This window comes from Hyperolius riggenbachi, chromosome 4 (genome assembly GCF_040937935.1).
Source record: "Hyperolius riggenbachi isolate aHypRig1 chromosome 4, aHypRig1.pri, whole genome shotgun sequence".
Taxonomy (NCBI): Eukaryota; Metazoa; Chordata; class Amphibia; order Anura; family Hyperoliidae; genus Hyperolius; species Hyperolius riggenbachi.
In genome coordinates this window covers 463973225-463988714 of record NC_090649.1, presented here as the reverse complement: position 1 = coordinate 463988714, position 15490 = coordinate 463973225, and the positions used below count along the sequence as shown (strand labels likewise).

The window sequence follows — 15490 nt, the reverse complement described above, 5'->3', positions numbered from 1 at the left end:
AACCGGCAAGGAGGTTTAAGAGAATCTGTATTGTTAAAATCGCACAAAAGTAAACATACCAGTGCGTTAGGGGACATCTCCTATTCCCCTCTGTCACAATTTCGCCGCTCCCCGCCGCATTAAAAGTGGTCAAAAACCATTTTAAAAAGTTTGTTTATAAACAAACAAAATGGCCACCGAAGCCGGAAGTAGGTTGATGTACAGTCTGTCCACACATAGAAAATACATCCATACACAAGCAGGCTGTATACAGCCTTCCTTTTGAATCTCAAGAGATCATTTGTGTGTTTACCCCCTGCAGCTCTCATCCACTGAAGAGTGACAGGCTGATTGTTTCTTCCTGCAAACAGCTCTGCCCGGTGTCTGTAATTCCTCAGCATGTGACAGACCAGGCAGCCAGCTCCTTTCACAGCCTAAAAGTCCGTACACACGCCGGACTGGAGGCAACGACAGGTCCGTTGTCACCTCCCGCTGGGTGGGCGCTCCAGCGATAGTCCGGCGTGTGTACAGTCTGTCGGCGGACAGATACGGCTGTTTCTGAGCGATCCGCCGGGCGGATTGCTCAGAAACAGCCATATCAGTCTGCAGACAAGACTGTACACACGCTGGACTGTCGCTTGAACGCCCACCCACCGTGTGTACGGACCTTAACAGAGGACGATTTATCCAGCTTGTAAAAGATAAGGGAGCAGAGAGGCTGCCTAATGTAAATAACACACACGGGAGTGTGCATAGAGGGGGCGTGCATAACAGATCAACAACACCAACAACACTGAAGAGTTGGCAACCTTCCAGATACAGGATGACAAATCCGACAGGGGAAAGAGGAGTTGATTTATTACAGAGACGGGGATAGTAGAAAGTGCTGCAGTAAGCCAGAGCACATTAGAATAAGTTTAGGAACTTGTAGGATGGTCGAAAACAGGATGTCATTTTTGTTACAAAGTCTCTTTAAAAAGTAGTTACCTATTTAGATGCAAAAACTACCTTGGAGGCAATATGCGTCCTCCTTTGTTTTCACCCTGTTTTCCTCCAAGAGCTTTCAAATATGTCCGAACTGGGCCTCGACCCTCCCCTGGGTCAGCAGACTTGACCCAAATAAATATATTTTTCAGTAGAAAATATATTTATTTACATAAATCTATACATCAGTCCTGAAAGAGGTACAAATGAAGGAGCAAGAAGGACAGAGGGATTTGGTAACCAAAGAGTGACTATCTCTCCGAAAAAGGGACAGTTGAGAGCTATGCTTAGATTGTAAGCCTGATGGGGTAGAGTTTTCTGCTGTACCCCATGTTCCCTCATCTCTCAGGGTCAACCCCACCATGAAGTGGTTACAACTGTTTTTGTGGACATTTTTACATGTATACATATTTTCCTTCCAGATTACAAATGCTTATGACACAGAAGACATCACAAGCCGGAAGCTGGTGAAGGGACACGCATATTCGGTGACTGGTGTAGAAGAGGTATGAGGCGGGGGCAAAACTCACTTTTAAAAACTTTGTCAGTAAGATGGAAATTAAATCTCGTGTCATATAAATGACCATTCACTTGTTATCGGTGGTGGGGGTGGGAGGGGGGATTTGACATCACTCGTTATGTGGGAAAGTAGTGGCTAGACTTGACTTGTGGTGGAGGGGACATATAGGGGTAGGCAGGGCAGGACATCACCTGGCGCGCAGAGGTGGTGGGGGCGCTTACAGATTGCACAGCGGGTGTGGTCACATTAAATCACCTCACCGGGATCCACACACGCCACATCTCCTTCCTGGTCCTCAAAGTAGTATCTCACAGGTAACAGAGGTAACAGATGAATGAGTGCCTGAGTCAGAAGTGTTTTCTCTAGTGTGTTTTTTTCTGTAGGTACAGAAACTAACCGGCTCTGGAAAACTCGTTACAGAATTATATGTGATTATATGTGAACTAGTTGACCTAAGCCCGTTTAAAAACGGGCTGTAGGTCTCTTCACGCCGCCACCAGTCAGTGCGCGCACCTGCTCGCCACGCGTGCGCACCCGTCCGTCACCCTAGCGCACACACATAGTTACATAGTTATTTTGGTTGAAAAAAGACATACGTCCATCGAGTTCAACCAGAGACATCCACCCATTCGGCTGGCCCGCCCTGCGTCCTATCCCAACGGCTGTCAGTGCTTGACATGTGCAGTAGCGCAGTGCACTGACACAGGGACAGGGTGGGGTATAAAGGTGTGATGTACACTGGGTGTGGCACACCTGAGGAAGGGCTACGCCCGAAACATGTCGTGTGCTCTGCATGCTCTGTAACTGTATGGCGACAATACAGATTACTTGAAGAAGCATCTTGTGTACCGTCTCCTTTCTGTTCGTTGCTCACTGGTAACAGAGCCCCCTACCTCCCTCTGGCTGCCTAAATCGGGGCTCTCTGGCTACATACACGGGGGAGGGGGGGCTCTCTTTGGCTACCTACACGGGAAGGGGCCTCTCTGGCCACCTACATGGGGGGTGGACTCTCTGGCTATCTATATGGAGGGGCCCTATGGCTACCTACACATTGGGGGGCTGCATCTGACTAATTAATACTGGGGGCTCCTTTGACTACCTATGCAGGGTGGGGGGGGGGGGGGGTACCTCTGGCTAACTAATACTGGGGCCCCCTCTGTCTAGCTGTATTGGGGGCTACCTAACACTGAGGGGCACCTCTGCCTACCTCATCGCAATAGTGTGCCCGAGTTGGCATCGGCACAATTTATACACCCTCACCCTGTGAGCTTTATAGCCTAGAAACGTTCCTGTCTAGGTATGTTTGGTATAAAGAGCTCCTCAAAACTCTTGTTTTTCTTTGCCCTCCAGGTTATTTCTAAGGGTAAACCAGTCCAGCTGATCAGAGTGAGGAACCCCTGGGGAGAGGTGGAATGGACTGGACCCTGGGGTGATAAGTGAGTATCAGAATCTTGTTTCAATCTTAGGCAATCTGTCACATCTGACCTTTTGTAAAAAATGCTCCAAGCCTGGCTGCAATGCCAATTCAGTGCTATGTCTTATGGTGCCCATACACGATACAATAAAAACTTTAATTTTTCCAGTTTATTCGATCTAAATGATCGAATCGAATGGAAGTTGATAATGTTTTTTTTTTCGATCAAGAAAATGAACAATTATCCAGTTTTTTCGAGAAAAATCTGATCGGACAGGCTGGAAAAATCTTTATATTCGATCTAACGGAATAATCAAACTAAATTATCTAGTCAAAAAAAATTAAAAATCGTACCATGTATGGGCACCAAAAAGGTAGCCATACATCTAGTAAAGATGGGCAGATTCAACCTAGAGACAAACCTCTCTAATGGTGCCCATACACGATACGATAAAAACGTTAGATTTTCCCATTTATTTGATCTAAATGATCGAATCGAATGAAAGATGATTTTTTTTTGTCCGATCAAGAAATTCAAACGATTACTCCGTTTTTTTTGAGAAAAAACTGATCGGACATGCTGGAAAAATCTTTATATTCGATCTAACGGAATAATCGAACTAAATGATCTAATCAAAAAAAATAAAAAATTGTACCATGTAACGATCCAATCTTTTTCATCCAATCTTACCAAATTTATGTAATATAAAGGTAAATTGAGTGAATATATTGAATGGATAATTTAGGCAGTTACCTAACTTACCTTCTATTACTTAGAAATGGTAAGATTGGATGAAAAAGATTGTACCGTTAGTGGCCAGCTTAATTCAATATGATTAGGGAAAGATCTGTCGGCTGCCTATACACCGCAGGCCAATTCCTGATCAATTTCAGCGTGAAATCTCCGGGGAATCGGCCGAGTCCACCTCGCTGCTGTTCTCCTAGTGTATAAATGTACATGTGTGTGCTTTGGCGTTTACACTTACTGCATCGTCCATAGACTTCTATTACCCCAAGCACCGAGCACTGCTGTCCTTGCATCCGATCAGATTCCTCCGGCGCACCGCAATGGACTGCAATAAGCATGAAAGTCTCCATAGATTTTCATTGCTTTAGCGGCTCCTTGTGGTAAAATAGGGTAACGCAACGCAGGAATGACCTGCTACTGTAAAAGGGACCTCAATATCTGTAAACAGTAGTTCCTGAGATGGGGCTTTTATGTTCCTTGCTTGTTGGAACCACAAATATATAGGTTCTGGGTGAGATGAGGCTTTTAAATGCACGGGCCACTACAGCCAATAAGCTCTAAGAGAATATGTCACATGACATGCATATTTTGTGTTATTTTCATGTATGTTTGTTTTATACAGCTCACCGGAGTGGAATTCTGTTGATCCCAAAGTGAAGGCAGCTCTGTACAAACAGAAGGACGATGGGGAATTCTGGTGAGTATTGTGCTGAGCTACACTTACATGCTTGTTTGGAAAGCTATGACCTAATACTTTGTATGCAATAAAAATGTAACTCCACTCAGAAGTAAAGATGATCAGTGAGATGCAAAAAATTGCAGCTTGCAGGTCATACAAATGGTACGCAGCTTGGAATTGGGCCAATCAAGTACAACAGGAAGTGCATAGGATTGGTCCATTTTCAAGCCACATGAAATCTGTTTGTAAACTGGAATAATTTTCATTAATTAACCAAAGCTGCTAAGAAGTTATATAATGTTAATTCAAATGTATGCGGTTTGCAATTCAACAAACTTAAATCATCAGCCACCGCATTTGACTGTTCCGATTCTAAGCTGCATTAAAATTAAAGGATACCCGAACTGACATGTGACCTGATGAGATAGACATGTATATGTACAGCGCCTAGCACACAAATAACTATGCTGTGTTCCTTTTTTTCTTTCTCTGCCTGAAAGAGTTAAATATCAGGTATGTAAGTGGCTGACTACAGTGTGACTCTGATAAGAAATTCTAACTATAAAATACTTTTCTGGCAGAAAATGGCTTCTGAGAGCAGTAAAGAGATAACAAGGATCAATAGTTCGTAGATTTTAGCTCTGGCCTACTTTAATGAATGTGTCATTGAGCAAAAACAATAAAACAGTTAAAAAGTAGATTTAAACATAAAATAAAACTGTGGAATATCTTAAAAAGTCATTTTTAGGAGAAGGAAGATAGATACAATTGTGTATTTCATTAGTTTGTTTTCGCCTCGGGTGTCCTTTAACATAACATTTGCATCCACTCAAATGACTAGCATCTCAATGACCTTTCAAGTCAAATGGGACAGCCCAGCTTTGGCAGTACAAGTACCGTCCCCACATCAGTGAGATAATTGTGGTGCAGAAGTTGCATATATAGCACTCCCTTGCAGAGCTGCTGACTGTTTCTGAAGTATAATTCAGCCCAGAGAATTGTAAACACCCCACACGCCAAAGTAGCAGAAACAGAGGGATTGATTCTGAACTGAAACCCCTCGGTTCAACAGGCAAAATAATAGAAAGTAACTGTATATGAACAGTGAAAGATATCACCTCCCAACACTCTATAGGAGGAGTTGTTCTTCATTGCAAACAGGAAGCAGGGAGGTGCAATGTTTCCTACGATCACATGCAATAGAACACCAATGACAACTGCAGTAAGCAAATACTGTATATACTCGAGTATAAGTCTAGAAATTTAGGTCTGATTATCTTCATAAAAGTATAGGGGTCGACTTATACTCAGGTCACATGCAACACTGAGCACACTGTGTAATGTGTGTACTAATAGTGACATTCCCATTTGCAGCAATTTACCCAGTGGAAAGTGATAATTTGAGGAAAGGAAATGCCAAGAAAACACAGGTCTGGATGTACTGGCCGCAAAAATTAACAAGGAAAGGGGAAGGGGGAATACTGGACTGCATAAAAGGGAGTGAACAATTGCAGCACCTAGGGGCCTGGAGGAGTTATTGACTGCTCTTAAGGGACAGGAAGGGTTAATGGCTGCAGTAATTTATGCAGTGCAGTCATTAACCCCTCCTGGTCCCCAAGTGCAGCCAGTAACTTTGCTGGGTAGACTTATACTTGAGTCAGTAAAAATCCAGCTTAAGAGGGTTGAATATTGGAGTCGACTTATACACGAGGTTGACTTGTATTCGAGTATATATGGTAAATAGATTCCCATTATAGTAAACTATACGGGACAGTGGCGTAGCTAGAGAGCCATAGCAAAACTTTCATGGGGTCCTCAGATGTTGGCACTCTTAGGCAATGCCACCTGCCCTTACCCTATGGATACGAGTTATTTGGGCAAATTACATTCTCATGCAATCAACACTGCACATATTTCATGGGCACAGAAACAAAGTCAGAGGGGGGAGAAACCCCAAAAAAGTGAATGTTGAATACATTAAGTACCCACTGGGCCCCCTCTGCTCCAGGGCCCCATAGCAGCTGCTATGGCTATTGCTGCGCCCCTGGCACGGGACAAGGTAAAGTAGTTTACTATATCAGAATTGGTCATACATTGTATATTTATACAGACACATTTGCTGGGACCTGAGGACAGGGTTCACTATATCCAGAGGTTTAAAATATCAGAGTTAACTATAATGCGATTCTACTGTAGTAATCATATTTGAACAGTCTTATCAGCAATCTATATGAATATACCCTGCTTTCTGGCCAGTGGCTACTAACAGTCTTAAAGGACTTCCGAGGCCAAAAAGGTAATGTATTTTTTACTCACCTCGGGCTTCCTCCAACCCCTCTCAGTCCCTCGCTGCAGTTCTGGTGGTCCTCACTGTCCCCGCCAGCCGCACGCAATGATGGTGACCCACCGGCGCGATTGGCTCCTCTGCGCCTGCGCGGGCAATCGTGCCCGTGCGTCCACGTCATCTGGTGCGTACTGTGCACAGGCGCAGAAGACCTGCCGGCGGGTCACCATCACTGAAAGCCCAGGTGAGTAAAAAATAAATGACCTTTGTGGCCTCGGAAGTCCTTTAACATTGGGGCCTTGTTGGAGCTTTTGTGATGAAGAAACTCATCACTGGGGTGGTGAAAGAAACGAAGTCCCCACTAAGATAGCCACTGAGCCAGTACTGTTGAGCCTAAGTTCAGCTTCAATTCCAGGAAAGTGGCAGTCTCTCAATCAATTGACCCAGTACTGCAATAATATGTAAAGGGGGCCGCAGGACCTTACCACTGTGCAATTCTGTAGCAAGCAGGATGTACCAAACAGTTCCACTGATGTGCAGCTACAGCAGCTCCCAAACAGAAAATTGGCTTCTGAAACAAGAATTTTCAGAATTTTCAGAGGGCAGTTAGAGTGACAGAATAAGAGGTTTTTCACATGGAACAGGGAACCAGGGAATTCAGGTGAGAAAAGAAAACGCTCATTCTTAGTGTGGCCCTGGGGACCAGGGAATCTCTGGGGGCTATTTTGTTGACAAGACTATGGGCCGAAAATTCTTGTTTTAAAAGAATATTTCCACTTCCCTAGCCATTGTGTTAACGCTGTGTTTGCTGAAAATTCTTGTTACCGAAGCCAATTTTTGCATTAGTAAAATGGAACAGATTTTCGTGATTTTACTTGAAACGGCTGAATTATGATGTGAAAATCGAAACTTGGAACTCCAAATCCAAGAGCTCATCCCTAATCTCTGGCAATAAAAGAGGTCATTTATGAATAAAGACGATTATTCTTGTGCTTTGTCTCTGCACAGGATGGCCTTTTCAGACTTCATCACCAATTATACCCAACTGGATATCTGTAACTTGACCCCCAACACGCTGACCGGTAATGAGCAGTACCAGTGGAATGTCTCGCTATACAATGGGAGCTGGGTGCGTGGCTCCACCGCCGGAGGGTGCCAGAATTACCCAGGTAACAAAGAGACATACTGATGCAGGGAGTCAGTGCTGCTGCTGATGATAAGTGGCGATTGAGGCCCCTAAAATGAATGGAATAGTATCTGAAGATGAAAATTATGAGATAAACACGTGTATCGTGTAGTTCCAATCCAACCTGGAACTAGGCTTTGTTCTTTTTTTCCTCAATGTAGCAATTGGGGCTCTAAATGAAGATTTCTCATATCGCAGGGGTAGGGAACCTATGGCTCGGGAGCCAGATGTGGCTGTTTTGATAGCTACATCTGGCTCACATACAAATCAGTAGGGGTTGATTCACTAAGCTTCACTGCTCAAGTAACGCAGTTTAGTGTGTCAGCACAAGTAAAATTTTCAAAGTAGTACACACCATTGCTGTAGCATGCACTATTAAATTACCCGCACTACCTCAAAACGAACGGCTGCTCCAATTGTCCCACTCTGGACCCTGTCAGGTCCAGTGACTTTGTAGAACGATATCGTGCACTTGACAGGCAGCCTATTGGGCCAAAATTAGGGGATCTCATCCTACAAAGTGAATCAACTTCCAAGTCAGCTAGCTAATTGTACAAGCTGTTAGTCAGTATTTCTCCTGTCTGGCTCTGGGGGAAATTGCTGATGTTGCTGAAACCCAAGATAAGCTGAAGACATGTCTGACACTGCCTATTGGATTACCTGTATACCCATCACCATAGTAACAGGGATGTGAGCCCCACTGTGCTAATTTGAAACATATTGTATGGCTTTCACAGAATTACATTTTAAAATATGTGGCGTTTATGGCTCTCTCAGGCAAAAAGGTTCCTGGCCCCTGGACTATAGTGTAAGGGCCAGTTCAGATGGGCATCACAAAAAGCTAGCGAGCAGAAAAGCTTTTGACAACCTTCAGTGTCGCTTCCCTTCATCTGGCATGTTTTGACCCCTGAAGGTAGACAAAGAATCGCCAAGCTTAAGCACTTGCCGACCAGTGGATTTTACACTGATCGGTGCTGCGTGGGCTCTACAGCCCGCAGCACCGATCAGGAGTCCAGCAGGGCGATCAGACTACCCCCCTTTTTTCCCCACTAGGGGGATGTGCTGCTGGGGGGGTCTGATCGCCGCCGGCCATCTGCGTTTTGCGGGGGGGGCTTCTCAAAGCCCCCCTCCGCAGCCATTTCTGCCCTCCCGCTCCTTACCTCCCTCCCTCCCTCTCTCCGTAATGCAAAGGACGGAGTTCCGTCCTGCGCATTGTAGGATAGGCCTCAGCCTATCATATGCCGGCGATCCCCGGCCAATCAGAGGCCGGGGATCGCCGATCTGCCTGACGGCGCTGCTGCGCAGCAGCGCCGTATGATGTAAACAGCGGGGATTTCTTCCCCGCCTGTTTACATTTTGCCGGAGAGCTGCGATCGGCGGCTCTCCGGCTGTTCACGGAGACACCCTCCGTGAACTGACATGGAAAGGCCGCTCGATCGAACGGCCGTTTCCATGGTAACCCGCAGACGACCAGTTTACGCCAATCGGCGTTAGCTGGTCGTCAAGAGGTTAAAGCGGACCTGAACTCAGAACTTCCTCTCTGCTCTCAAAGATAAGCAGCTGCATAATAACCTTTAAAGAAAAACATTTCTGTGTTACAACTGATACACAATACGCAAATCCTGCATTAAATCTGCAGTGTGTCTACTTCCTGCTTCCATGGAAGCAGACACATTGTTGTTTACAAGCTGCTCTGCCATGGCAGGGGAAATTCCTGAGCTGACACAGGTGAAGAGATCAAATTACAGTGGTGATTAGTCACAGATGAGAAGGAATTAGATAGGCTAAACTCTCTAAATACATACAGGGTGCATTTCTCTATGCTTTTCTTCTGACTTGTGCAAGAGTTCAGGTCCCCTTTAAACATAGGATAAATAAGACGACAGGAAACAACGGGATCAATCCCAGTTTTTGCACGAATGACGCTACCGAGTGCCATCCTCCATTTATTAGAAGAGATATATGAAAGTATGCAGCTTATAAATAGAGCAAGTGAATTCCACCTGGGTGCGATTCAATTGGTCCATTTTGGTCCATTTTCAAACTGCACGAATTTGCATACAAAAATTGCATAATCCTGCAACAACATAATATTTGCATTTCATTGACCATCCTTAGGCCCCTTTTCCATGGACAGTTGATAGGCAGTGAAATGCCTCTAAAACTCTCACAGCTGCTTGCTGCTGCCTGGCAACTGCTCACTGTTGCCTGGCAACTGCTTGCTGAGCACACAGTTCAACTGCCCATGGAAATGAGGCCTAAGGACTCTTTTCCATGGACTGTTGGACTGTTGAACTGTGTGTTCAGCAAGCAGTTGCCAGGCTGCAGTGAGCAGTTGCCAGGCTGCAGTGAGCAGTTACCAGGCACAGGCAGCAGTGAGCAGTTGTTAGAGTTTGAGAGGCCTTTGACTGCCTATTAACAGTCCGTGGAAAAGAGGCCTAAGTAATAACGCTACCCATACTCACCCCAGTTATCTCCATGATGCTTAGAAACCTTCTGGACGAACCCCCAGTTCCGGATAACGTTGTCGGAGCCGGATCACGACTACAAGGGGTCTCCTCAGGACCCCTGCTGCACCCTCGTTGTGGGCCTCATGCAGAAGTACCGGCGGCGACAAAAGAAAATAGGAGAAGACTTACTGTCTATCGGCTTTGCACTGTACAAGGTCAGTGACCTCAATTTGTTGGGGGTGCAGTTGGTCTTGCTACAGTATTCCTGGTGTCTGACCACCTCATTCAAAAAAAGCACAGCACTGAACACCACACTGAAAGGACACTGGAGCCACAAACCTCACACCAGGACCACCCACCACCCCCAGTAGCCTGAGCTGAAATTACATACTTGGCTGTGTAATCTCAGTTAGATCTTCTCGGCGCAGATCTTTTCAGCACCAGGCTCTTGTTCTGAGCATCAGTATCAGATAGATTAGATGCTAGTTCTGTTTTTTAATTATACCTGTTGGCTGCAGAAGTAGTGTTAGGCCTTATGCCTCTTTTTCACGGACTGTTAAACCGTGGGCTCAGCAAGCAGTTAATAGGCAGCAGTGAGCAGTTACCAGACAGTAGTGAGCAGTTACCAGGCAGCAGCAAGCAGTTGTGAGAGTTTGAGAGTCATTTCACTGCCGATCAACTGTCCGTGGAAAAGAGGCCTTAGAGGGTTTGCTAGGTTTGGAGGGGGAGATTTAAAGGACACCTGCCGCTAGACAAATATGGAAGCTGACAAATTTATTTAATTTTAAGCAATACCAGTTGCCTGGCAGTCCTGGGGATCCTCTGCCTCTAATACATCTAGCCATAGACCCTGAACAAGCATGCATATCAGATGTTTGTCTGATCAGATAAGCATCATGCTTGTTTAAGGCGTGTTATTATTTATATAGCGCATATTACGCAGCGCTGCACAGTGTGTATATATATATATATATATATATATATATATATATATATCTTGTCACTAACTGTCCCTCAAAGGAGCTCACAATCTAATCCCTACCATTGCCATATGTCTATATTATGTAGTGTATGTATTGTAGTCTAGGGACAATTTTTTTTTTAGGGGGAGCCAATTAACTTATCCGTATGTTTTTGGAATGTGGGAGGAAACCGGAGTGCCCGGAGGAAACCCACGCAGACACGGAGAGAACATACAAACTCTTTGCAGATAGTGCCCTGGCTGGGATTCGAACCGGGGACCCAACACTGCAAGGCGAGAGAGCTAACCACTACGCCACCGTGCTGCCCCATTATTCAGACACTACTGTATCCAAACAGATCAGCAGGACTGTTGGGTAACTGGTATTGTTAAAAAGGCAATACATATGGTAGCCTCCATATACCTCCCACTTCAGGTCCCCATTAATATGGGTGTTATGCTAGGCTCTGGGGGAAATGAGGGTGAAGACATAGTATATAGCACAGGGGATAGGGAAGGGGAATTATGCTAGGTTTGGGAGGGGGAGCTGAAGTTTGCACCCAGGGTGCCTGCGTTGGGATTTGGAGGAGTAATAGTATTTAACGCTTATGTCAGTTAGTGTCAGTTGACATTGTGCTTGAGTGGCACAGTATCCATTTAGTACAGGAACATTGTATCCCTTCGGTGGTCCCTGGTGATGTCTGGCATACTTGGGAGAAGGTGGGTGCCATTGTGCGGCAATGCATCGGCTGTCTGAAGAAATCATGCAAGTCTGGTGGGCAAGTATGTTGCAGAAATGCAACAGACAATCTTGGACACATCGGAATTGGCAGGGCCGGATTCACCATTAGGCACTGTAGGCACATGCCTACAGGCGCCTGATGATGATAAAGGTAGCTCCCACCCCTACCCTATTGCTTCAATTCCTCATTCCCTACGTAGAGTCCTGATGAGAGTGTAAATGAGAGGTTACTCGCCCAGTTTTCAGCATTCCGTTGTTGAGATCTCCCTTCAGTCAGGGGCACATCTAGCTACTTAATACTGAGCTTACCACTGGCTACCTAATACTAAGGGGCACCTCTAGCTACCTATAATGGGCAAGGGAAGTAAGGGAGAAGTGACAGCTGGGACAGCAGCACACTTGTGGTACAGTTCGGTGGGGGGGTTGAAGGTTCATGGAGGGTGGAGTCTAGTGTGCCAGAAAATCTGTGCCTATAGGCTCTGGTGATGTAAATCCAGGCTTGGGAATTGGACATTTGAATGGGTCCAAGCTTTCCCACTGGACAACATGGGATCCATGCATCATGTCTGTTGGTCCACTGCAGACCGGTCTGGGGAGAAGTCTGGCAGTGGACCTAGTGTGGACCGGCTGTCAGTGGTGTAAATAAAATTCATGAGCCCCCCAGCAAAACTTTGATTCCCCTCCCTCCCCAATGTTCACACCCTTTCCTTGCCACCCCTTAATGCCCTTCAGGGCCTTGGGGCCCATCTCACAAGGGTCAGAAAATAAGTGTGGCCATCATGATCTCCACACCCATAACAAGTGTAGCCACACAAACACCTGATCTGAAGTATAGCCCCCTGTATTGGAGGAAGGGACGGCTATTAGTTAGGGCCCCACAGCTCTGGGCCCTTACATTATTCACTTACTTACATTTATGTTTTCTTCTTTCAGGTTCCAAAAGAGGTACGCGGGATTTACTTCCATATCGCTGGTGACTCACATTGTATTTACATGATGGGTGTGGCAACGGATTTCATGTTTTATGGTTGTATTGTTTTATTAATTTCCACTATTTGGTAACATTACACCTTGACAAGGGTTCCCACACTTTTTTCAAGCTACTTTAAAAATATATGAGTCGCAGTGATCTACCCCCCCCCATAAAAAATGCTCAACACAGAGATAGCCTCTCCCCCAACCCAGCATAGATAGCCAGATACTCCCAAATTATTAACTGCCCCAACAGCATAGATAGACAGATGTGCCCCCAGTATTAGGTACACACATCCAATTTTACCACTTTCATGTAGTATGAGGTCCAACAGATTCTGAATACCATGAACAAATTATGGGCTCGATTCACTAACCGGCGCTAAGTGTTAGCGCTGCAGTGCTAAGCGGCTTTTCCCGCGCTAAGCGGCTGTGCGAGCAAAATCGTGCGCACAAAGTTTTGTGTGCGCAAACCATTGACTTCACATACAAAGTTTGGTGCTGCGTGGTGTGTGCAATGCAGCGCATGGTGCGCGCAAAACGTTGCACCTGACCTGGTGCGCTGGAAACGTCGCATCGGTGCGACGTTTTGGGTACACCCGATGCGCTGTTTCCAAGTGTGACGTTTCCAGCGCACCGGGTGCGACGTTTCCCGTGCACTGTGCGCCACATCGCTCGCACCGAGCAGCGCTTTAAACTTTGCGCGCAAAGTCAATGGTTTGCGCGCGCAAAACTTTGTGCGCACCAGTGCACAACTGATTGCTGTAAAATGTCACCAAGACATGAGATAGCCCCACTAGCGGCTCTCAAAAGCAGGAGGAGACAATTCAGGTAGATTGGCATGCCAAGGTCTGAATGGGAACCACCAATCAATCAGATTTGTAAGTCCAAGTTGAGGTTGAGACAGACCTCAATCCTGCTCAGTCAGTAATATAGAGAGAGGAAGAGAAGGGCGGCAGAATGTGAATCAGGCTTGGGTTGAGGAGACGGTCGATGGTCAGGCACAGTCGAACAACAAAATCAGGCTTAAAAATGAAATCGGGTAAATAGGGTCAGCAATGAGGCAATCAGGAACTGACTAGAGACGCGCCAATCGCCATCAGGAACATACTGTATCTAAGGCCTCCTTTCCACGAACTGTCGATAGGCAGTGAAATGCCTCTCAAACTTTTTGAACTGCTCACTGCTGCCTGGTAACGGCTTGTTGCTGCATGATAACTGCTTCAGGGCTGGTTCAGACGGACGTCTGCATCGCGTCGCGTTTGGGGGCGTTGCGGCGGCTGCGCGGTCAGGCTTTCAGTAGCCTTCGCGTCGCGTTCAGATGCGGTCGCGGTTTTTGTTCCCCTAGAGGGACATCAGCCGTCGCGGTTGGCCGCCCCCTGGAAGCTACATGTCGCTTCCAGGGGCAGCTCGAACGCTTGCGAAAATCGGGACCCAAACGCCACGATCGTGCAAACGCGCACAAAAGCTTGGTGTAAACGCTCCCATACTGCGACGTTCCGAACGATTGCGGTAAACGCTCCGCAAGCGTCCGTCTGAACCAGCCCTAAGTCTGCCTGGTACCTGCTTGCTGAGCACACAGCTCAACAGTTCGTGGAAAGGAGGCCTAAGAACAACCATGGGCATTTGCTACTTCCAGGAGAGGGTTATTATACTATTCCCGGAATGCAGAAACAGCCAAAAGCACCATGGATTTGTGCGCCTGCGCTGACACTACAGCTGGTCGTATGGAAACTTGCACAAGACCATGCGTGCCGATACATGAACATGCACGCGTGTCCGCTTGGAGCTGTAAAACCACGGATGATTCCACCACCTATTTTTATGTTTCTTTAGCTGCAGACCCAAACAGACATTCATGTCGGCAAGGACTTTTTCCAGAAGACTGCCAGTGCCGCACGCTCGGACACCTACATCAACCTGCGGGAAGTCTGTAAGCGCACAAAACTACCAGTAGGAGAGTATGTCATTGTCCCGACCACCTTTGATCCTTTCAAGAATGGAGACTTCTGCCTGCGGGTCTTCTCTGAGAAAGCGGCCAAGTCTCTGTAAGTAAAATCACATGTAAAATCACTGAGCACTTTATTAGGAACACGTCACTTACACATCTGCTTATTCATGCAATTATTTAATCATCCAATCATCTACCAGCAACACAAAACATAAATCCCTGAAGATACAGGTCAGTAGCTTAGCTTCAGATAAAGCCATAGTTTATCTTCTGCCAATCAGAGGCACTTCCTGTTGATTGCAGGGGTGCAGCTAAGGTTTTTGTGGCCCCAAGCGGACTGTAGCAAGAGGCCCTATCCTGCGGCGCGCGAAGCGCGCCGCGGCGAAAAATGGGTGTGGCTATCCCGCATAAGTGGGCGTGGCCATGACATGTGGGTGGAGCAGGAGGGCGGATTGGGGCGGGGCTGTTTGCGGGGAAAAAATGGATGTTGGGGTGATTGAGGCGCGCGTAGCGCGCCGAAAGATTGGCGCGGCCATGACATTGTATGGGCGAAGCTTAACCGTAGCACAGCAAATATAGCCAACTATGACCATTAAATAATAAATGCAGCAACAGTTACC

General features: G+C 46.4%; 1 protein-coding gene across 1 annotated transcript in view; it reads left to right on the top strand.

Annotated features, from left to right (window-relative positions):
- Positions 1-15490, top strand: part of LOC137504429 (calpain-8-like) — a 128404-nt gene that overhangs the window by 93473 nt on the left and 19441 nt on the right. The window contains exons 7-13 of the mRNA XM_068232840.1: positions 1386-1469; positions 2834-2919; positions 4268-4342; positions 7617-7777; positions 10284-10459; positions 12881-12892; positions 14756-14967. Of these exons, the coding sequence (XP_068088941.1) occupies positions 1386-1469; positions 2834-2919; positions 4268-4342; positions 7617-7777; positions 10284-10459; positions 12881-12892; positions 14756-14967 (806 nt within the window). The remainder of the gene's footprint in view (positions 1-1385; positions 1470-2833; positions 2920-4267; positions 4343-7616; positions 7778-10283; positions 10460-12880; positions 12893-14755; positions 14968-15490) is intronic.